This window comes from Gallinula chloropus (genome assembly GCF_964237585.1).
Source record: "Gallinula chloropus genome assembly, chromosome: 2".
Taxonomy (NCBI): Eukaryota; Metazoa; Chordata; class Aves; order Gruiformes; family Rallidae; genus Gallinula; species Gallinula chloropus.
The window spans coordinates 25287207-25312091 of record NC_140086.1 but is presented as its reverse complement, the minus strand read 5'-3'; the positions used below and the strand labels follow the sequence as shown (position 1 = coordinate 25312091).

General features: G+C 42.5%; 2 protein-coding genes across 2 annotated transcripts; both read right to left on the bottom strand.

Moving 5' to 3' along the window:
* Positions 1-2013: 2013 nt before the first annotated feature.
* Positions 2014-7289, bottom strand: UQCRB (ubiquinol-cytochrome c reductase binding protein). Its single transcript, XM_084280447.1, has 4 exons — positions 7228-7289; positions 5908-5979; positions 4037-4203; positions 2014-2255 (listed from the first exon to the last, which is right to left on the bottom strand). The coding sequence occupies exons 1-4, from the start codon at positions 7244-7246 to the stop codon at positions 2178-2180; spliced, it is 336 nt and encodes a 111-aa protein (XP_084136573.1). The 5' UTR covers positions 7247-7289; the 3' UTR covers positions 2014-2177.
* A 3041-nt stretch (positions 7290-10330) lies between these two features.
* Positions 10331-24675, bottom strand: MTERF3 (mitochondrial transcription termination factor 3). Its single transcript, XM_084260216.1, has 8 exons — positions 24575-24675; positions 23758-24106; positions 21488-21640; positions 20295-20484; positions 16601-16748; positions 15247-15318; positions 12321-12482; positions 10331-10585 (listed from the first exon to the last, which is right to left on the bottom strand). The coding sequence occupies exons 2-8, from the start codon at positions 24083-24085 to the stop codon at positions 10391-10393; spliced, it is 1248 nt and encodes a 415-aa protein (XP_084116342.1). The 5' UTR covers positions 24086-24106; positions 24575-24675; the 3' UTR covers positions 10331-10390.
* Between the last annotated feature and the right edge of the window lie 210 nt (positions 24676-24885).

The following is a 24885-nucleotide window of genomic DNA, read 5'->3' as shown; positions in this document are numbered from 1 at the left end:
CTTTCATACAAGAAAAATCCTGTTTCTTCTGGCTGAAGTAGCTCAGCGTGCACAGAGCCCAACACTGGAGAGTGAAATGCAAAGCATCCAAATCTCACACCACCTATTCTAGATAAGGGTTTGCAGCCTCTAACACGAAGCTGCTACAGCTCCTGGTTCACCAGGTAACAAGATAGCTCTCTCTTCCATCCTTGTTTGTCACGATTTCCAGCTTTGCTGCCAAACAACAACAAATACATTTTAGGTCAGCCTATTTTTAAGTGCCTGATGCAAAGAAGCTCCTTTTTCTAAACCAAATAATTTTTAGGGTTAATATGGTTCAGAAGTCTCCTAATTGGCTTAGATATTAGGAAGAGATTCTTTACTGAGAGAGTGGTCAAGCACTGGTACAGGCTCCCCAGAGTAGTGGTCACAGCACCGAGCTTGACTGATTTCAAGAAGTATCTGGACGATGCGCTCAGTCCCATGCTCTGACTTGGCTGGCCCTGTGTGGAGCCAGGAGTTGGACTTGATGATCCTTACGGGTCCCTTCCAACTCAGGATATTCTAGGATTCTATACTTCTAATTCAAATCTACAGTCAAATAAGCAGGTGCTGGGTTTCTAGAAAATCCTGGTTTTGGTAGACATTTGACCAGCTCTGCCTTTCAAGCGCTTATTCAATTAATCAGTCTCCTAATGTTATTTTAGCAGATAAACAATTCTGTTAAAAAATTAAGTATTCTAATAATTCCACAAATAAGTACGTGAAACTATTTGTCTCTTGTAAGAAAATTAGAAAGTTCTCAAAAACACATAACTTCAATCTTAAGATTTTACTCTTAAGAGATGAAAGAAACCTCACATTCTCAATCCAATTTCCTCACAGACTTTTAAGGCGTATTAGTGATGCAGATATTTTAGCAGCATTTTGTTTTAGCATGTCAGTCTGTGAAGTTTTGAAATAAAGTATTTCACTCGGAATCACTGTATCCATTCTACAGATGTAAGCAACTGCAGCAAGCAGATGAATGTTAGTAACAAAATGGTGAGCAAAGCCAAAAGACCATTTCCATTCAAATTTCTAATCCAGTATTGTATTTACCTGGTCATATAAAAATATATACGTGGTTTGCTCCAGATTTATGTAACTTTTTTTTCCTCTCAAACTGCTTTAGCTTTTGGTCAAAGCATTCCTGCATCTGGCAGACAAGCAACCCCCAAATCTTGGGACTGTCACAGAAGACAGCATACTTCACGCAGAGGGCTATACAATAGGCTTTCAGTTCTGCAAGTAATACCAAGATTTATCTCAAATTAACACTGCCATTAGACTATGGAAGACCAAACACAAGGCCTTCAGGCAATAAAGGCTTGTAGTTTCTGTATACAACTGAGTTTCTTCTGGTTTTAAGCAGAGCCTGAATTCCATGTGTATCTCTAATGTCATTAGGCTGAGTAGTTTAAAATACTTGATACCAATCACTGTAAACAACAGCATGAAAAAAATACACAGTAAGTTAATTATGCCATTGAAAGTACATCAGCATACCGCTTTTACCCTTTAAAATAAAATGTCTCAAGAAGCTGAAGTGAGACAGTCATTATGGCTTAGATGAAAATAATCCTCTAAGGACTAACAATGTATATGGTATAAGAAGCAAGTGAAAGAATTCCTGCTTTGTGATTAAAGAACCAGCTGTATTTTCCATTATCGTAATACATGTGCTTAGATGTCACATTCTGCTGCCTCATGATGCCACTGTAATGTCAAGCACTGGAGCAGTATTAGCTCCAGGGAGAAGTAACAAAGGAAAAAAGCAGTACCCTTTTAATTTAACGGGGCAACTAGCACCAACAGCCTTTTCTGTTCTTACCTAATCCTACAACTGCAGAAAACAGCTGTATTATGAAAAAGTAAGAATCAGAAGAGCTGGAGTGAAGACTGCATACCACCAAGCTAATATGTAATGTATATGCTCATAGGAAAGATCAGAACATTAGCTTGTTAACATTTACAAAGAACTCTTCCAAGTAGATTTTATACTTTGACATGTTTATTTTAGTTGGATGAACAGATTCAGTGAATGAGCTGAAACAGTATTCCTCAGCCTCACATTTGCCTCCCTGTAGACTTCTATATCCAAATGTTTAGAAACATCAGAAATATGTGGATATCTGCATGAAGTAGTTCAACAGTTATTTCTTGTTCCATGCTTCCCTTTCAAGTCTTTCACGGATTACTTCTTTTAGGTACGGTTCAAGATAATGCTTGTCCTGAAAACGAAGAAAATACATTTAAACTTACAGGGAGGTCCAGAAACAACATCTCAAGCCATTCCTACAGATTACTTCTCTCATCCCTCCTCAGATTTGACTAAAACCCAAACCAACAAGAAAAAAAGGGAAAAAAACCCCAGAAATCAAACATTACTAACTCCAAAAAGGTAAACTTTGTATTTGCCAAGTCTTCAATGACAAGTTCTTTACTGTAGCAACCACTAATTCCTAATGCACCGCCAACATTAACAAGCAATGGGATGCCTCCAGCTATACCTTAGAAACAATGTTCTTTAGGCAGATAGCCAAATGCACAAGACCCACTTTAATTAGTTCAAAGTCCAACTATAATACTCTGGAGAAACTAATTTTGAACTTAATGTCTAAAAGCACTGTAAACTTGAATTTGGGGGTCCGGGTTAATGAGAAGCTCAACATGAGCCAGAAACATGTGCTTGCAGCCCAGAAAGCCAACTGTGTCCTGGGGCTGAATCACAAGAAGCGTGACCAGCAGGTCAAGGGAGGTGATTCTCCCTCTCTACTTGGCTCTGGTGAGACCCCACCTGGAGTACTGCGTTCAGATGTGGGCTCAGTACAAAACAGACATGGAGGTGTTGGTCCAAGTAACAGAGGAGGCCCATGAAGATGGTCAGAGGGCTAGAGCACAGGCTGAGAGTTGGGCTTGTTCAGCCTGGAGAAGAGAAGGCTCTGGGGAGACATTATTGCAGCCTTCCAGTACCTGAAGGGGCTACAGGCGAGATGGAGATGGGCTGTTTATGAGGGTGTGTTGTTATAAGACAAGGGGTCATGGCTTTAAACTAAAAGAGGGCAGATTAGAAAGAAATTCTTTGCTGTGAGGGTGGTGAGGCCCTGGCACAGGTTGCCCAGAGAAACTGTGGCTGCCCCCTCCCTGGCAGTGTCCAAGGCCAGTCTGGATGGGGCTTTGAGCAACCCGGTCTAGTGGAGGGTGTCCCTGCCTAGGGGGGCAGGGGGGTGAAACTAGATGGGCTTTGAGGTCCCTTCCAACCCAGACCAGTCTGAGACTCCATGATTCCCCTTAACCATGTTTAACACTTAAAAACCAAACTGCTTCTTAAGGAACTATACAAGCAGTTATTCAGTGTCGTAGTTATTCAAACATAACCAATGACACAACAAAGAACAGCCTCTATTTACAAAGAGTAACACAATATCCCTATACTATCCTATATTCAAATGTTTAGTGGTAAAGTGCATAATTTGGAGAAAGTAGAAATGGACAGGTCTGTGAACCAAAAACCCAAATTTTAGTTATATCTGAAGAGGAAGCTGTAGTTTGGTTTTGAAATAACAAGTTGACACTTATTTTAATGTAAGATTTCCCTTTAAATTAGTCTTCCTCAGCATTTTCATGAATAAATGCTTTGGCTTAAGATTTTTTCTAGAAAATTAAGAAATTCATCAACAAAGCAAGGGACCTTTCATAAGAATTCCTACGATAGAGTTCATTTCTTTATCTGAGCTTAGAAAAAACATTTTGAGCGAATACAACGTGCTACAGCTCTGAGCTGTAATTTGAGCCTCTGTCATCTTGAGCAAAATGGCACAATTTCCACTGAAAACAGATTTCTAACCAGCGATCAAAACCTTTGTTTCCCAAAGCTATCCTACAAGATACACTTGTACATGTTCTCTCTAATGAGTAAGGGAGCGTGTATCCCTTCAGAGACAGACATGCCCAAGGACCAGAGAGAGCAGTGCCGGTTAAGACCTCGACCACGGGCACGCTGTGCACGTACCTCTTCATACTTCACCCACTGGTCTTTCGGGAGGATCTGATGTTTCAGGCTTAAGTCGAGCGCCCGCTTTATGCGAAATATTCTTTCGTTGTAAAGATGTTCTGGAAGTCTCTTCAGTGCTTCTTTTACATCATCATCTTCATACAACGTATCATCTCGCATTAGCCCTGTACCAAGAAGATTTTACAGTATCACTTAATAAATGCTCTTAATGAAGATTTAGGATTGACACAGGTATTTTTACGTAACACGCACAAAACATTGCCAATGGAAAGTTATTAAGAAAACCCAAACAAATTCGAAAGATCCACAAATGGAACACAGCAAACAAGCTCTGAACACCAGCTTGTATTTACTGCTTTTCTTAAGAAGCAATGGGGAAAACAGATAGTTGAGTCAACGTGTTTCATAAGCATATATATATATATATATATATATAAAGTTACTCAAATAAATATAACAGTAACTATTCTGGGTCTAAGGGGTAGACATACACTTATCTAATTTCATATCTGTATTCAGGATGATTGTCTAGGTAGATGGTTTAAGAGCTCTTAATCCATTTGTCAACCACAGATGTGACTACTTCAAACTGAAGAGTTACCCTCTAAACTCAGTTACGCATACTATCTACATCTCCGTTAACTATATCAAGCTATGGAAACCTGAAGCTAGATAATCGGGCTCAAGTAGGTTCCCTCCAATGCCACCCCAAACCAGAATTTAAAGCAGGGAGAAGAATCTAGTCTTCTCCAAACCAAGAACGCCCCCAAACCATTTGTGGAACAAGGGAGTCCAGAAATTCAAGTGACATGGGACAAAATGTTAGTGCTCTAACATTCCAACACTGATAACTGATTACAAGACTATGCTTATTGACTTGGGGTTAAAGGCTTTGATCTCATGTGACCAAGTTGGCAGTAGTCTCCCCATAAACCAGAAATTTCTTTTGAGCCACACATTCCTAGTTTCAGTTTTGTAATTTGTTTCAAAGGGTGCGTGGCTGCTGGTTTAATCACTAGAGTACATTTGGTGTGTCTCCTCAGTTTGCAGTCACATTGACAGAAAAGCAGCAAAATTTCAGCAGACATAGAGAGGGGCTAAGCACTGCATTGCTGGAGGAAAGACCAAAGCTTATTCCTCTACAGTTGCCTCAAAATTTTTGTCTAACTTCCCCAGGGCAGGTACATTACCTTCCTTTAAATGCTTTGCTCATATTGTGGTCAGCAGTAACTTACAGCCTCTGACTATTTCACTGCTCCCATCATTCAAGAACAGTTCTGCCATATAAATCGTCAAAATAAACTTGGTAACAGCCCTGAATAAATTGAATACAATTTCATCAAGGCAGACTCCTCTATTTAAGGAAACACTATTTTTACATCTACTTCACCACTGCACAGGCCAGAGAGACATCAGATCAAGTTATGGTGATACAAAGGGCAGACCTAACTAAATCCTTCTTTGCACTTTGGATACTTTGCATGAGTATCTCAGACAGACTGACTACTATCAGTGGGAATTTCTCCAGCTTCAAGGGCTGAGTTAGAAGACACTGGCCAGGGAAAATGTCTTGGTGGGAAAAAATAAACCTTTCAGAACAGCTTTGTGACAATTTTTTCAACTGCTGCTGCTTAACCTCAGCTGTTGTAAGATATTTCACTGAAAACAAGAGCAAACAGAGAAATAACTGAGAAGTCTCCAATACATTACGAGGTAGGGGTCACGATGACTGAAGCTACTGCTAGATTTTTCTTCACAGAAGCGGTAGCTAATTTTTACCAACAAGGCCTATGCCAAACTGTATGTGCATTCATCAGTTACAAAGCTTGAGGATTGTTACATTCGCAAAGTTTTTAAAACTCACTCACCGTATTTGTTGAATCCAGCTGCATTGTAATACCACTTGCGAACCCTGTCCAGCAGGCGACCCCCTCCTGCAACTGAATGTGACCGTCATCAGTGGCAGAGCAAGACAAAATTCCACACTTACACACTACTATGACAGCACACACGCATTTTCTGACCTCCTTCACATGCAGGAAGGCATCTCTACGTCAAGTTTGAATTTAAATATACATGGCATCGCCCCACTGCTTTCCAACATCCCTTAACTGACACTGAACAGGTAAAATTAGTGCTTGCTACATACAATAATTTGACCTCTGCTTCCTTGAATTTGAGTATCAGGTTGCTTTACAGCTTGGAACAATGCAAACAGTTCATTGCTCAAGACAGCACTGACGCTTCTATGCTCTGTGACTCTTACCTAAGCTAAAAGCATACATAAAATAAAACCATCATGCTTAGCAAATAACTTAGATAAGTTCCACAGCTCTCACTAAGGGTTAATGCAACTTTAAGGACAGCATATTATTATGTTGTTAACCTTCAGCTCTACTCTCCAGTTACTTAAATACCATTCCAAAGCTTCCTTCCTCAAAGTGCTGCCAAAGTCAATACCAAAAATTCAAGACAAATCATTGACTTTAAAAAGAAAAAATAAAATACACCACAGACAGAATGCTCATCTTTCCTTAACTATGACTTTGTGTAGCAAAGGTGCTTTCTGTTAGAAAACATAATACCATTACAGTACCTCAACAAGGGGTCTAGGAATCCCAAAACAGCACCAGATGGGCAGTGCAGCCAGGGCAAGCTACCTTTCATGACTTTGAGCCAGCTGTCTTACTAAGTGACACCATAAAACCAGTGCTACACGTGACACCAGTACCCCACTAGCACACTAGCTCATCCAGCCTTACTCCTTCGTGCTTTGGGATGTGGAACCGCACTAAACCAACTAAGCCTGGCGTCTGTACAAGGGCAGGACTGCAACCCCCAGGCCTCTCTGGAGCCGCCCAAGGGATTCTCCAGTGCACCCTCTGCCCCACCGCCCCCGGAAACCTTGCTATCGCAGCCAGACTCCCTCCCCTGAAGCCCAGATAGAACGGCCGCTGCTGAGGAGGGACGGCGAAGGAACGGGCCCAGCGGGGCCGCGCCAGTAGCAACTGACTGCGGGCACTGACCCCACCAAGGGCACACAGCACACACCGCTCACCGGCTCCCCACCTCCTCCTCCCCGCGGCCCGCCTCGCCTCCCAGCGCGGGGCAGGGCGAGCCCAGCGCTGCAAGCGCGAGTGGCCCGACACAGCCCCGCACGGACCCGCAGACGCCCACCGCCTCCTCACCGCTTGCCCTCGCCGCCATCTTCACCTCAAAGCAGCGCGCTGCCTTCTGGGTACCCCACAGCGCCCCTGAAGCCGCCAATGCCGCCTCAGCGCTGGCGCATGCGCCGGGCGGAGCGGGGTTGGAGAAGACTCAGGCGCAGCTCAGCCCCGGTGATGGTGTAGCGGCTGCTTGCCCCGGCTCTATCCAGGCGGGTGGCGACTACCCCAAGGAAGGACGCTGCCTGTCGGTCTCGGCCATGGCGGCTTGTCGATGCTCCCGCTAGGCCGTCTTTTGTCGCGGGAGCTCTGCCAGGAGCTCCGGGCTGCACTGAGGCACCTGTTTGGGGGCGGAGACAGCGGCCGAAGCCGAGGCGGGCGCAACACCCGTGTCTCTTAACGGTGGTTTTAAATGGTGCCTGTGCCGCCGGAGAACGAGCGGCGGGGCCGAGATTTACCAATGCCCGTTCGGAACGACGTAACGCCGCCGCGCCTCTGCCAGCCGGCGCCGGCTGAGGAGAAAAACCGTTCTGCTGCTGCGGCCTCAGCCTTCGGTACCGGCGTCCGCGCCCGCCCCGGCGAACCTGTGTGGCCTCGGGGGCTGCAGAACACCTGCAAGCATCCACGGGCCTCAGTTTTAGGTAGTACAGCCGTCAGTCAAAGCAGCTGAACGAGTAGACCCGGTAACTGCAAACTAGGGATAAAGGTGAGTATTTGCTTAAAGTTCGTTTGTAAAAGCACCAGGTCAGGCACACAGGAGCAGAAACCCGTCTCTGCTCCGGTATGGCAGCCAGCAGGTGAACAGCTGCTTCCTGAGGCACAGATCCCTCCTCAGCAGTTCTTTCTGACATGGACCAGCGTCTTTGCAAAGAAATAAGTACATGGAATTATTTGAGAAATATCTCCACAGTAAGAAACATCAGCCACAAAAGCATGCAGCTCAATGGGATAGGCAAGTGTGTGGCAGCAGAGCGCAAAGTGCCTCTGACATACTGTACCCAGCAAACCTAAATTAACATGCCCAAAGGCCGCTTATCAAGAACAGCAGACTACAATAGATTTGGCAATTCTAGGCCAAATGTATCTTTTTTTTTTCATCTTAAAGCCAAAAAGTAATTGGCACAATCCTCAAAAAGCTGTCCCCTTTCTGTTTAGCACTCCCATAAAATCTTTTGCTTCCTTTCTTCATGGTATTTCTGGGAAGCTGTTTTGGCGTAAGCTCATGCATTTAACATTTCAAAGAAACCGCTTTAGCTCTGGCAGCAATCATTTTTACATTTAAAAATATTAAAGGAATTAAAAGCTCAAAGTTAAAGGCATTCAAAGTCTCATATCCATTCCATAAATTATAAGTTTGTCACATGATAACAGATTATGAAAAGGACTGCAGAGTAAATCTGCAAAAGCAAAATCTTCTTTGGCATTATAGACACATACTTTCAATTAACATGAGTTTTTACTACAAATACTAATTTTTACTAGATTGTTTGAAGATTATAATTTACTGTTAGCATTTAATAAAGTCAACTCAAGTAAGCATATTGAATTAAACTTAAGATAAGGAAGGTTAGGGAAAGTGTTTAGCCATCACATTTCAGCCACCACTTCAGATGAAACAATATGCATCTCTACCAATAGTCATCTACTCAACAGAGGGTTTCAAGTGGTCTTCCCAGGTCAACAGAGTAGGAAACATGAGAACAAAAGACAGAAGAGAGCATCTGTGATACACACTGCAGACAATCAATGCAGCTTTTTAGTTTTGTTGCAAGTGAAGATGCCCCAGTAAATCATTTTGCAGCCTGCTTGTTCTGACAACATTCCTATCGGGTGTTGTAATTCCAATTCCAAATTTTTATTTTAAAAAGACTGAAGTCATGATCCACATTTTTACTTCGGGTAAGAGACCCAAGTTGTGATCCAGAGAACACTAGTGTTCTCACTCTTCAAATGTCTCTTCAACATTACTGTACCTCCCAGCTGTTAGGGGAATTTAACCTTTTCAGTTTAGTTCTGCAGTCTGCATACAAACTCTCCTTCAGGCTCTATACTTCTGAGACTCAAATTGGTATTTTAAACTCCAACACTAAGCTTTTAAAACACTGAGACTTTTTCATTACATAAGCTCAAATCCAAATGAAACATCGTGATTTCACTTTCCTCAACTGTTTTAACTGAAAGAATAAAAACTTCTAAACAATAAACTATCAGGGAGTCTGCATTATGTTTTGTCAGTTTCTTCACTTTACCTGAGCACACCTTGAAGCATGTGATAATTCTGTATTATTTGTTTACTGATAGGATTAAGTACTTTAAATACTTCTGTGATTCCTAACATTAGCATTTACTTCAGTTGTTACAAATGAGTAAGATAACTCTGCCAACTAAGTATATGCTACAACCTCCTTTTGTATAGTTATTTGTATACAGAAGCCCTACATATCTCACGGAGTGGGGACAAACTGCTTTCCCACATCAACAGGGGGGAAAAGTGACTCAAAATAAAACTCTGTGTCCCAAAATCCAGGATCTTATTTTCTTTTTGCAATTTGCTTAGATTCAGTTTGCTGCTTTTCTTTGATACGTCAAACCATGTTTCACCACACAGCTTTTAGGGTATTAACTGCAGCAGCCAGCTCACAAAGAAATACCTTGGTAACCTGTTGAATGATGCGTTTTTATATGAGGTGCTTTACTTATGTAATGTTCTACTTTCTCCCATACAAGGAAAAGAATATTCATTAGCTCTTAAGATAAAAGCAGGTAAATATGTAACTTCTTTGCTATTGAATTAGTTTGTTATTCTAACTTTTGGGAGGGAGGGTGAAGGGAGAAAACAGAGGGGAAGACAGGTACTACCCTAGCCCATTTCTCCACCTCTTAAGTTACTTAAAACAAACAAACAAATCCACTTTTCTGTTAGTGTGCTGCATCATTCACTGAATTCAGCCAGCAATTAGCTACAAGGATTGCATCAGTAGTAAACAACACACATTCACTTAATCCTACTGAAATATATTTTCAAGTTGCTGTAAGGCATATTATTGAGAGTCTTTAAATCCTACAAATATTTCATAAGCAACAACTTCTGAAGCCAGCAGTTAAGAAGTTGAGACCATAAAGGGGATTTTTTTTATAAAAATCTATTTCAGACCTTTATTCTATACCTTTTTACATGTGTTACTAACTAAAGTGTTTTTAAGAATTTTTCAAAGTCCTGTATAGAAACTTTGGCAATCTCTGTACAGAACACCTCATCGGGCAAGGACACTAGCTGTTCCAGAGAGATGTAGCTGGGTTGTGCTGGGTCATACTGAGCTCTTCCCAAGAACCTCAGGAACGTATGTCTCTCCTTGATTCGTAATAGCTTTGAGTTGAAAACCTAAAAAAGAAAGGGAAGAATCTTCTAGGTTATCTAAATTTCAGACTCTGGTGAATCTAAAGTAACAGCACCTTTTAGACAAACTGAAGATCTAGGACAAAACCAAATTATTTTCATATTTTCTCCTTTATGTAAAACACCAGTTTGGTTGTATTTATATATAAATTATCTAAATTCTAAATAAAACATTCCTATACAATATGCTGAGGTACACACGTAAGGGAAATCAGGGAGTGATTTAATTCTCAAGCTAGTCAGGTTTTTTGTTTGTATATTAGAACTATATTGTGTGTCATCACTGCCAAGAAAGCGGAGGGACATTCAGGAACAGGGAGCAAGGATACCTACGTGCTTTCCCTGTATCATCAGAAGTGTTTACATATACACTCACGTTCAGATGAGCAGTTACAAGGAAGACATGAACAGGTGACCACACTGCACGACAGAAATGAGAGAATGGCAGTGGCAATGGAAAAGGTGAGTGGCTGCACATAACACAGCCAAAAGGCAGCACGGTGGTTCAAAAGAACCACTTGTCTTCTGCACAGCAAAGCTTACCACCTTTGGAGATGTGTGTCACAGAAACAATTGTAGATAGTCAAAGGCAGGCAAAGGTAAGGGAAACATGAGAGAAAACAGCAGAACACCTAAAAAGCTGGGAAGGCAAGAGATGCACAGTTAAGGCGGCTGAAAAGCAGAGATCTGACTGCATTTCTGAGCAGTACAACTGAAGAGAGATGCTGCTTTAGAGAAGTTAAGGCAGACAGAGCAATGAATGCAAGCTGTGATTTTACTGAAGAGGAGAGACTACGCTACTTAAGGGAAGATTTAACGATGATGCAAACTAATTTCAACTAGGACAAAAAGCAAACATTCTGTTGCTCCTCTGCCTTCCTTGAGTTTTAAGAAGGAGTCAGAACACAGGATGAAAAAAATTAACCACCATTTATGGAGCTGTCTGACAGGAAGGGCAGTTACAACAGCAGCTGTAACAGAGAGGATTTGACCAAAAAAACCAAACCAACCCCATATGCCTCTCATCTTGAGCACTGCTGTCACATGGGAGGGAACCAAGAACAGATGGAGATGAGAATGCATTTGTGAATGTGTGAGTTGGTAGCCAGACCATATACAGATTGAGTGGCACTAGCCACAGGTTTTGAGAAGCAAGGAGAGTGTGACTGCACCAAGAACAAGGAGTAAACTCTCCACTTTCCCTTCCAAATAAAGAGAAGAGAAATAATAAGGTGAACTACCAGAAAGCCAACCATAACACAACTGAGAAGGAAGTGAGCAAGACTTGTGGTCACTTACAGATCAGGGAGGACAAGAGTGACACAAGGATTGGAGTTACAGCAATATATGTTACCCAATGAACAGATCTTATGCATGGTCTGTCTTCCCTTCTGTCTCTTAGGTAAGATTTCAGGTCAAGGAATCCCTAAGCAGACAGTACTCTCCAGCATGAATCCAGAAGAGATAAGCACAACTGCTTCTGTTGAAAACTTTCAAAGTCACAAAACTGGGGGTGCTGGTGTCAGATGTGCTGAAGAGTTCCACACTGGAATCCTCAATGGTTGCTGAATTGCTCATAAAAGTTATTCCAATTAAAATATAAGCCACAGACAACCTGAAGAATTTACATATGTCCTACATACAGCAAGGCTTCAGCACCAAAATAGCGAAGCAGCTGTGCAAAGAGCACCTACAATTTATTCCCAGGTTAATGGCTTACCTGAGGGAAGCGAGTAAGCATGTGGTGGGGAATGCCCATTATGTTGTGTAAGTAGTCAAATGTCTGTTTGAGTCTCTTTTTATTTGCAGTTAAAATCTTGGGGGTTTTAAACACAATCTGTTGAACTTCATTAGGCTGGAAACCAAGTTCAATCTGACAAACCTGAAAGAGAACAATTTTATCTTCAGAAGTCAGCTACAGCAAACTTAGCTTATTTTAACATGCCACTAAAATGAAATTAATGCAAAATTATTCTACAGTCACACAGCAGCAAGAATACAACCCACAATAATATCTACCACTCCAGTTCTTCTGAAGTCAGACAACGCAAGTTATTTATCATTCTGGATTAAAGTGTATTTTGTTTATAGAATATCCCTGAAGTAAGGATGACTTCTGTGCATGTATTTTTCAGCTTCTCTGAGATATGAACAAAAGCACTGTGTCTCAGTATGCATGACAGTTACAAAGATAAGGATTCTGCCCTAAAAGTCTTTTATCAGTTTTGATACCAAGCTTTGAAAAGGGACTTGACTTTCTAGATGTGGAGCTGTTGAGCTCTGTAAAACAGAGCTATCAAATAGCTAGTGACTGCTTTTGTTAAGGAGTTCTTTCTTTTGGTAATATATGCAAGTTATGCTTTCATAGTAGGGAGCATAATTACAGTCCTATAGTCTTCAACTGAAACCTGCTGAACCTGAAAGAGATGTGTAAAAGATGTGGTGCATTCAATTTATATTACAGTTGGTTAATGTCTAAAGACAGACATCTTTTTCAGAGACTGCTTTGAGTTCAATTACAGTTTCCCACAAGGAAATCATGAGCACTCCTCCCAAAGTGCAGAATGGCAAGCAGTTCATTGAGTTGTTGAGAAAGGAATTCAGTATACAAGAGTGTCTGGTAACTCAGCCATTTCTCCTATCCTCCAGTGACATTTACAAGCAGCTCGTTTCTGGTCATGAAGTGGGTGTGCTTGCCAGTCAACATAACCAGACTTTCAAATCCAGCTCAGGTACTTCCTCAGTTGGCAAAAAGGTGATGCTTTTTGTTTTTCCAGTCTGATGTGCCAAGAACACAGCTCTTTTCCAAAACTGTCTGGCAAATGCTAAAGGAAGGGCTTAGAATTTGGGGTCTGAAGCTACCTTAGGACTTCCTGACCCTTACAGGGAATTGTTGGTAGAGGTGACTATAATCAGGTTTTTCAACTCCTGGTTCTTTCTTATCTGCTTTATAAGTATTTGTGTATCACAAGAAATACTAAACAACTAAGACAGCATTGCAGTAGGGAGATGTGTTTGTGCTTTAGTAGTGTCTTCCATGGATCTGAGCTGGCAGGTGCAACTTACTACATTAAGATACACAACAGAGTAAGACCTGATGTTAAATCAATGGAGATGCATCACTGGCCACACTGCAGAGGTAATTGTGGCAAGTACCTTGAGCCTTACTTTTCTACTCTATGAAATGAAGCAGCTCTCTTGACATGAGCAGTGAGCTCAAGCAGAAGTTGCTTTGGCACTACTCAGTTTGACAGCAAGCATACTCAATATTCAGGAACTGTAGACCACATATACAAGTATCCTTGTTGTGTAAGCCACAGCGATATTCAACATACTCTGTACAACTCCCACAACAGCTAATGCAAGCTTTCCAGTTTTACCCTAGCAGTGAGTCTCTAATCGTGTCTGAGAAAACCTTCAAAGGATCAAATCAGCCATTCTTCAGCTCATTTAGTCCATGGTTGGCATCTTTTGACAACCAGTATCAACTGCAGCAGCTGTTTCTAAGTAACAGGCCACTGAGAATGAGAGGAACCACTGGATCACTTCTGAAGTGCTGACACGCAGTTTCACTGAGTATTACCTGCCCACCACCAGCTTAGGACATGCAGGTCTGAACCCAAGTTCTGAATCCGAGATATCAACCTCCTGAAAGGTGGGAGCTTCTAAATATCAGTAGATTCTAATTAGTGAGGACCTAAAAATCCTTCTCTCCCTAGAACATGCTAAAAATAAGGATGCTATGCTATACACTTTTTGATAGACATGATAGTCACAGAGAACTGAGGATCTTAAAAGCACATTCATTATAATACACTGAATCCCTAGCCTGTGGAAACAATGTTCATTAAAAAGAAAGCACTATTAATTGGAACAGTCTGCTACTTTCCAGTCTCCTCCCTTACCACACACATTTCAGACTGCAAGATTCCCTGTGTTTAATAGTTTCAGAGCAGTGAGTCTGTCTTAAAATTATATACTTAAATTCATAATTATGCATTATAGGATAATGGGATTTTTCAAATTGTTACACTACATCATGCTGTTTGGCCTCGATGGCTTTACAGCACAATAATTAAACCAATACATAGTTACATTTTCAAAGGGGAAAGGAGTCCCTGTGGGTTTGAAGTTATTTACCCAACAGTTGTTAATAACGACCATCTGCTATCAGACAATAGGTGTCAAATGCACATTTTGGCAGACTAGCTACCTGCCAAGAGGAAAATAATCAACTGCACATTTCTTGCTCACAAATCCTCATGGACAATCCAAGTTAGCAAAAAACATCATAATTACAAAAAGGAGGAAAAAAATAAAAAGGGGGAGCAGGGCCTATTTTTCACTCATCGTAAAGAAATGGGTAACAATTTCTGTCATCAGATAGCAAGTTTTGGCAGGAAGGGACCCAGATGAAGTTTCTAACCTACATAAGAGTGGATGACAGAATAAGATACTAATCCACATATGCTGCAAGCTATAGAGGGAAACACATTATTTAACAAAATCCTCAGTTATTTTATATCTTTACTAGAATTATTTCATTAAATTCTTCTGTGCAGGACTCTCCTCTAGCCATTTTCTCTTTTGTCAACCCTTAAACTATGGCTACACAGTACACTTGTAATACCTACACATAAACTCACCTGAAGATTTTCTTTCACAGGCTCTAATTTGCCAGTCAGTAGCCTTGGAAGACGAATTACCAGATCCTTTGTCTACAATTAGGGAAAACACACAAGGGAAAGATTATTACTGAAAGCTTGTTTGTGAATCCATCTGTCAAAGACAGACATCTCATAAAAACTTCCCTCCCTAGCCCTGCCGAGTTGAAAGAGGGATACACTTTGACTTGTATTTCATCTGTACCCCAAAGATGAGTTTGCTTGAAGCAGCAATATATTAAGACACAGAAAGTTTGGAAAACAAAAAATAACACAGCTATTGTAAAACAGACAAGAGGAGGGAGTAAAAGCACACCCCAAAAGTAGAAAGCATGCTCAAGTTCCCAGTCTCAGTGCTCAAAATGTTTCTTCATACCTTTTTAAAATCACAGATAGTGAACAAAACCCTACCTGATAGAGGCTATAAAAGGATTTTTCAGCTGCAGTGGAATTATTTCTACCTCAGGATCTGGTTAGCCCACAGTATTACAGCAATACAAGAAATTACTCCACATCCCCTAAAGCACATGACTACTTGTAATCTGCCCTGAGCACAAGGCAGCAAACCTTTTTCCAGGGACATTTCCCTAAGCACCAAACCCTTTTCCTCACCTCAAGACATCTCTCACCTCAAGAGTGGGAAGGCCAGGAGCAGGCACTGTGACAGCCACTACTGTTCAGCAAATGGACACCAATAGAGGAACACCAGATTACCCCTGGAACTTGGCATTTACTATAATCCCCAGCTACTGCAGGAAAAAATTAACACTGCCCACTTGCTCCAGGAAACTCCAACTACCAGCTCCTCTGAAGATACCAAAGCATGCTGCCAAACAGCCACTAAGCATGTAACTTGGAAAACACAGAAAACCCAGGGGTTACTCTTGGTGAGCTGTGCATAAGATTTGGCGTTTAGTTTGATATGATATTGCATGTTATTTTTTTAAATTATGTTATACTATCTTGAAGAGATGAACAGAGTCAATTAATTTTATCAAAGTTAAAAAAAAAAAAAGCTGCTTGCTGTTTCAGCAACGAAGTCAGTCCTCTGACCCACCTCAGATAATAACCCTGGGCACACACATGCCTGTTTGACGATAACCTGCAGCAGATCATCTTCAAGAACTGTACTTTAGGACCACTAAAAGTTAGGATGCCTGTATTACTTCTACAGACAGTTAAAATCATATTATCCTCCTGTAACCCTCTGTGTTACCATTAGTAATGTCACTAATGTTTGTGGACAGCCTTCAAACACTTCCAAGTATTCGTGTTCCCAGGCCTTACATAACTGTCACTGACAGAGTACCTAAAGACTTCGGTGTATAGTCTTTACCTTCGTTACACTGAGGCCAAGTTCATTTTTGAAGAAACCCAGTCTGTTATCCAGTCTTTCCACTGAAAACAACAGCAAATACGGAGCTCTTGAGACCATCTGAGCAATTTCTGCCTTACCAAATTTTTTTGATTTTAGGTAAGCCACTCTAGAAAGAGAGCAAAAACAAAATAAAATCCAGCAATGAAAATTTTATTGCCTCCATGTATTCAGTACTTGCTTAAATTCCTCAGTGATATCTTATAAATGGACAGATGTTCTAGCATTAACATGCAATCCTGCCAAAAATAATTAGGGGGGAATCTGCAGTTATCATAAAAGCAAAATACCATCCCTTCCAATTAATTGGAAGTAAAATAAACCTCAGAGCAGAATGTCAATACTGAAGACAGATTTTAATTCTTTCCAGCTGTACTTAAGCAGATAACTATGTTAACCTACATTTAACTACCAGCCTGTCTCCTAGATTGCAAACACATTAATAGATCATCAGAGGGTACAGACAAGAAGATATATACAGCCTTTTGCTATTTTAATGAATTCCATTTCTACTGCTGAAAGAACAGAGTATTATACCTCATACATCCCTGTTTTGCCAATAGCACTGGAGTAGAAATATCATACAACAATGCTATCTGTAGAGACATTGTCCAAAGACATTTCTAAATCAGCTGAAGTTACTTTTGTTACAATAAGTCCCCACTTTCAGTCATTGGTCCAAGGTTTTAGTTACAAAACATCTGGTTGTCAGAATGAAGCAGCTGACTGAAGTTTTTATGTTTAACAGAGCCTGCTTGCTTGCTTTTCAACTCAAAACCTTTTCAAAACTTTGTTGAATTCAGCGAAAGTGAAATCTCATTTCAAGCACTACTTGCAGGGGATGATTATTGTAGCTCTCAAAGAGGGATGAGGGGGAAATACAGCACACAAAATAGACACATGATTAACCCACGTGCCACCATTTACAAAAAGAACTGATGAGATTCCCTTTGGTTGTAGATATGCATATAGAGAAGTATTTGCTGTCAGATGAACTTAAAACATACAAGAACTGAATGTATTTGGATACAATTAAGATACTAAATAGATGGCAGAATATTGTGCAGAAGCTTATCTTCAGGAAAAGCTGGGCTGTGCATTAAATTATGTCTTGTGGAAAGAAAAAATACCTTCAAGTGACTACCAGCTCCCTCTCTTTCCACAAACCCTCAAAAAATGAAGTGATCACAAGCCAAACACCTCTAGACAGAAGATTTCAGAACAAGCTCTAGAGAAGGAATCCCTAACAGAGCAGTCACCCCAACGCAGAAGTTAGCAGCCTAGGCTCCAGAAAATGCTGACAGAACTGGGTGCAGAAAATTCAGAGAAGGGGTGGTTTAGAGGGGAAAAAAAGCAGAACACAACAACAAACAATTGGTCCTTCAAAAAATCATCTTCTTGTATTTTCAGTGCTGCAGCTTGGCTATACTGTACTACTTCCACTCAAATTTTCAAGGGCACAACTGCCAGGCATCCCAGAAACACAGCTGGAAGAGCAGATCAGAAATAAAATCTTTTGGTTACCCTGACTCCATGACTTGTTGACAAGTCAAAGATTCACACCAGAAGCATTTCTTTGCATCCTGGAAAGCAGGAAGCTTAGAAGAGGGATGGCAAGATTGCATTAACCTGACTCCAGAAAGCAGTATATTAAAGCAGCACCATTATCCAACCAAAGATGGAGATCAATTTGTGAGTGTTGGCACTAGGGTTAGCCCTCATTCTACTACAGGGGTCAGCAGTTCTGTGTAGCATGTTAACAGTTTTAAGTCATCATTAACAATACCATAAAACAAAGCATCTGGTGCAGCTGCAGTACAGACACTGATTTGCAACTGTCAGAATTGTTATGAATTATGGAATGTTTTGACTTTTACAGTGTTTATCTGAAGTCAAATGCCAAATCATTGAAATTTGTGTTTTGTTTCCTGGCAACATGGAATCCATAGCAATAAAACATTCCAGAGTGATGTAACCAATACCATGTCCATCTGCACTGAAGTGTTTATGCAAAGGTGATACTTGACTTTCAAGAGACAGTTATCAGAGACACATTCACCTCACAGCCTACCATACACCTCCCCACAGCACACTTACTTTGTAGCTGGCAGGAAAGCACTCGCCACTGCCAGAGAGAAACTTAGTGAAAAATCAAGCTGCAGAAAATGAAGAAGATACTGGATTGTCCTGTTCAGCTCCTACTTTGCTAACCAGGCAGTGCCACTGGACAGTCACTGAAAAGCAAATCTTACTTCACAGGAGAGGGAGAACATTTATCACAGCAAAAAATACCGTCTTCACAAGAACATAAGCAACTCTTGCAAACTAGACTCAAAAGCTATCGCTGGAAAATTACAGCTTCTTTCTGAATACTGTTTCTGAAAGGACACTTACTAAACAGGAGGATGGAAGGAGTGAGGAGAAAGCAGGAAAGTGAGGTCTACGTTGGTCATGAGTCTACTGATATGCTTGTTTTCAAAAAAGCTGTGTTTTCAGATTTCTGTCTTGGACAACTACCACATGCAAAAGCCAAGCAGAAAGACCTTTCTTTTGGGAATTTTTAAAGACCAAGACATTTTTCAGTTCATTATAAAGTCCACACGTGAGTTGTTCTGTAAAAGACCTGCTGAATTAACACCTACAATGATTGGGGGGGCGGGGGAGAAAAAAAAAAAGTCTAATTTTCTGCAATTTTTTTTTTTCTAGTTAACTCACTTAGTGGAAGTACAAATCAGAAGAATAAAGTAATTCCATTTCAGAGTCAAACTTTTTAGAGAGCAAACAAATAACAATGAGTAAAGAAAGCTAGGTTTTCTGTGACTGTGGGGCACAGATAAGTTAAAAAGAATGTACAGCCCCACAGTCCAGTTCTGGTTTCTTGTGTCCTAATGGGATCCCACCTGCAAAGACCGGGAAGTACTCAATCTAAGGAATACAGAGAAGCTGTATCCATAAACTGACAAGGAGAAGTGGGGTGCACACACACAAATAAGCTTCAATTCCGCCCCCCTCCAAAAACAAGCTCCTCAGGACAGCTAAGTAAGCTTTGATCTAAGATACAAAATCTTCTAAAGAGAAGATGATGTCACAAGCTGGGTGACACCAAGGAACAGTCCAGAGCCATACAAGTGTGAACTCACACAAAAATTAGTTCACTGTGGTCTTGTGTTCAGTTTGAGCTGGACAACACAGCCACAAAAAAGGGTTACCTGCTGCTGCTGTTAGAAGTAAACAAAGAAGAGATCTGGTCTGCCTCTTTTACTGCAGAATTCACTAGGTATGGTAGACATCACCTAGGAGAGCAGTTTCAAAGTACGACCAAGAGATTCTACAAATTTAGGTAAAGCCTCAGGGACCAATATTTTGGAATCTACACTGATGCAGGTAAAGGAAGTGGCTTAGCACTTCCTCTGTGGCAGGGAGACAGGGATGAGCAGGAAAATTTGTTAATAGTCAGTTTTCAGGTGGATCAAGTGTTGACTTACGATACCACAGCATGTTAATGCTGGCTGATGGGAAGCACGGGAACATGGCACCAGCAATCAGGCCAGAAAGGGAATAGCAGCAACACAGACTCAGAGATGGTTACATCAACTGGAAAACTAGATCTTCAAGCCAAGGGACTTAACACCTTGGTGCTATTTGAAAGACTCACCTGGTTTCTAAAGCTTCCAGATCTTCACCAAGAATGTAGGGATTTTTGGTCAAGAATGGCCCCAGCTGATTGTCTTCTACACCCACATCCTTGAGAAACAGAAGTATTTTTCTTACATCTTTTTCAAAGTCCAAGGTCAGTAAAAGTTGACCTGCCTTTTGACGCTTCTCCACTTGGGATAAGTCAACTCCTACAGCAAACAAAATTAGATACTGTTTTAATTGAACACAGACCCTACTTCCTATAAATGTTTCAGGAAGACATGTTGAAATTTGTAGGACTACTCCTTTTTTGTACCAATTTAGCATGCTTCAATTGCTCAACATAGCAAGGTCATACCGCCTTGTGTATCATGGAAAGACTCCAGATAAAACAAGCACTCATTTTAGACACTCTTGCTGACTTTATTTTTTGAAGGAAGACATTTACAGTAAATCCTGCATGTGAAGAGGAGTCAAGTCCACTAGCACCTGGCACACGGAGGGACCTACTCTTGTTGCACGTAAGTATGTGTGCAAGGTATTCCCAAATCCATCACACAAGGGAAGGGGACAGTTTTGCATTCAAGTGTCTTTGGGTTCTGGCTCACACATAACTTGTTACTGTATGGGGCCAGATCTCCGCCTCTCAGGTATTTATTTCCCCAACCTCCTGCTAGCATTCCATGTACTTTTGGGAAATGAGGTGGCCAACCACCTTGAACTCAGCTATCCTTGCACAATCTAAGTGCTTTCTGATGAAAACTAAGGTTGTCTTCCATCCCTTCCTCCTTGTCTCTCCAATTGACTGTGCCCTACTTCTAAGATTTTTGCATAGCAACCCCTCTCCTTCCATCCTTCCAAGGAGGGCAAACTGCAATATTTTTTTTCAACAAATTAAAGCATCCTTAAACAGCTCAAAAGGAGAAGGACCTATCAAGTTACACAAAGTGCTCCCCACCTCTAGAAGCTGTGGGAGGTGTCTCTAGTATCCACAGCACTGAGGGACTAAAGCTAGCCAGCTGTGTCTTTAATATGGCATTGCTAGGGAGTCATGCAGTCCCCTCTCTTTTGCCATTTAGCCTGGATAACATTCTGCTGCCCTTAGCCCTGGGTCACTGTTTCTATTTTCAAGTTTACAAGGCAACCAGTAAGATCAAAACACAAATTATATCATTCCAGATATAGGCAAACCACAAACAAAATCACACATACCTAGGTGGACAAGTTTTGCTAGAGTTTCTGAGTGATCAACATAATCTTTGAGTGTGGAAGACTGAAGGGGAAGAATTGGTTCTGCAATGATCTGTACGGCTTCTTCCTCAGAAATCTCCTCGAAAGCAGATGAAGGTGGGACATCATCCCAGTCTAAGAAACAAATATAGAAGACCCAAATGCACTTTGTAAAAGACAAAGCTGCTCCCACCAAACACTATACTTAAAAATGTGTTTTGAAACGCAAGAACACTGTGCATGGGCTGAACAGCCAATCCATTATTTGAAAACAGACTCTGTTCCCAGGTTTTGTCTCTGTTCCGTCTCCTTGTCACTGCCCATCAACTCTTGCTCATGAGACCAAATCTGAGCATAGTACCCAGCAAGCCTGCTTTCAGTCTGCCACCTTGATCACTGCTGACAACAGATCACCTTCTTGAAAAGAACCTTCTTTCATGTCTTCACAAATGCACTCTTGCCTGATCATATCCAGATCAAAGGCTACTACAAAGGATACTTTTTGTAGCCTGACAAGCAAGCCTGCTACCTTGTGCCTCCTTTGAATCGGATGCCTCAAGTATGGTTGTTTTAACTTTCAAGGTATTTCACAGCCAACTCCAACCAAGCTATCATGTCTTATCCATTAGAGAGTGGCTGCTGACTGCCACCACCTCTAACAGCTAAAAGAAATCAAGCTCCATGGACTACACAGTAAGGTTCCTAAGTGAACATCATTATGCTTGCTTCACCTTGCACATCCACGTCACAGGGCTCAATGTCTTTTTTTAAACAATACTTCTCTAAACCAATTTTTTTCCATTGACAGGAACTGACAACAGCTAAATCAAGATGCCCGTTTTGCAGGCTGACTGCTAGCATCCACCTCAGTTATCAAACTGCTTACTCATCAAAAGTCCTAATTATAAACTCTTCAGAAGTTTATGGGGATTTTCTGTGTCCTGTTCTTCTGCACAATGACTTCCTAGAGACTGGAGTAACACTCTTCCATGACAGAAAAACAAAGCCACACCAGAACTACCAAGACAGGTTACAAAGTAGGAAGACCCTACTGTTCTCAGACGAGCTGCACAATTAGCTCAATAGCTGTTGAAGGTCTTGCCATTTCTTTTTTTCAAAGCCTCAGAAACAGATGCACAGTAAATTGGCTTTAGCAACATGTACACCTTAAATAACAGTAAGATCGCTCTAGGATATCAAGCATTTCCTTCCAATCTGTTGAGGACCAAGCTAATGTATAACAAGGTTGGTTCTGGAAGCATAGATGCCCTTTTTTGCCAGTTATTTTTTAAACCTCCTATCAAGACACATACCTCAAGCTACAAACAGCAACAAAGAAGTTAGCAACTATATTTATTCCACTGCCAACTGGGCAAAATGCTCCACAAACACACACCAGTAAGCCTGCTGGCAGATAAAATCTGGCATGCAAATAAACCACACGGCAGGTGTGGACACATGCAAGGGCTGGCTGACCTGTCAGTTCTGGTGCAGCACTGTTTCCAGAACCAGCTGCACAAACACACAGATCTCAGCTGCAGCTCTGAGCCACCCCAAAAATAAGCTCTGTAGAATCCAAATTGGCTGGGCTTAAAGCTGAATCTGAACGTACAAGAGTGCTTAGCAATCCAGAGCAAGTTTCCTCAGCATAATAGAATTATTTTTGGAGAATAGTATTTTTCTTTTATCCTCAGATGTACAAGTAGAGAGAAGTGAAGTGATTTCTTCACGACAATACCACCAAGGCGACCTTCTATCTACATCCTTTCCTCAGGAGATGGTTTGAGGAGCATTTCTTATCAAGGCAGCGCTGAAGTAGGCTTCACACTCTGCTGCCTCCTGTTGTCCATCCCAGATCATTCAAACGGCTGTGTTGTGTGAGCTGCTCCTGCTCAAAGAACCCTCATCAAAACACCAAAAAACACCAAACCCCTTTATTTTGTACCAGCACAACCATGAGGGAAAAGGGAATGCTTAGCTGCCGCAGGCAAAGTTCTGAAAAGAAAAGCTCTTCAAACAGCAGCTTCAAACTGACATCTCTACCCAAAATGCTGGATCTTTATCTGGTTTAAAGGTATTTGTTGTATGACAGAGTGACTGCAGGAATCCTACGTTAACAAGGACACTAAAACCAAGTAAAACTCAGGAACTTCTGATAAATATTAAACACAGTAAAAAATGGGAACCAAGGGCAATGCTGAAAACATGATTTGGAGACATTCAGGAGAAGCAGTAACCCTAAGGCCTCTTACCTTCATACAGTATTTCTGCATTCAGATTAGGCAGTGTTTCTGCTTTTGCTTGTTCCTGCTCTACTGGCGAAGGCAAGTTACTTTCGGGATAAGAAAAGGCTCCGTCCTTGGCACTGTCAGGAGGCGCACAGCTTCCTACAGCTGCGTGCCTGCACGCCTGCAACCCCCACAGAAGAACCTGTCTAGAGGGCAGCAGAGCCAGAGGGGCGAACCCACGCCATGCCCGTGCGGCGCTGCCGCGGCCTCTCAGCCGCCCAGGAAACTGAGCCGCACAGGCCGTTTTCAGCGGGCAACACCAGCGGGAGACGTGCCGAGCCCACAGAGCCATCTTCCACCTCAGCGCAGCATCCTGCGGGGAGAAACAGGGCTGAGGAACAGCATGAACGCAGACGCCGCCTCGCCTCGTCCTCACAGCTCAGAGCGCGGGCGTCGCTTCCCGCGGCGTTAGTCGGCCGCGTTTGCCACAAAGGGAGGGCAGAGGAGCTGCTCTGAGGCGTTAAACGCGTGACAAGCGGAGGCGTGACTGAGGAGCCGGCTCTGAACGCCGCCGACAGCCGCTCCCTGGGGAGCAGGGGGGAAGGCCAGCCTGTCACAAGGGACGGGGCCCTCCAGGCAGAGCCGCCGCCTCACGTCGCGCCCCAGGGCTGAGGGAAGCCAGGCCGGGCCACACCGAGCCCGCAGCCCCTTTGAGGCCGACCCAGCCCAGCGGATTCTGCGCACAACCGGCGTGCCGGTCCGCAGGCAGCGACCCCGGGCCGCGGAAGGGCGCGGGCAGCGACGCCGGCCCGGCGGCCATAGAGACCCCCTAACACCTCACCTGCCCCTTACTCCGCTCCCACGCGCGGCCAAGCCCACGTGCGTGCCCCCCGTCCTGACTCTGGCGAAACCATTCGGGAGCAGGGAGGGGGCAGGCACGCAGCAAAGGGCCCTTCCCACCGCTTGCTTGACGGGGGAGGTGTAGCTCCGCCTCCCCTCCGCTACGCGTCTTCCTTCCTCTCTCCCGCGCCGCGTGGGCGGCGGTGGAGCTCCGCCTCTCAGCGAGGCGGGCGCGGCGCTTCTCCCCTCAGCGGCAGCGCCTCGGCGGGAGGCGGCGCGGGCGACCGGGCTGGTTCGGGTCGCGCCGCGCCG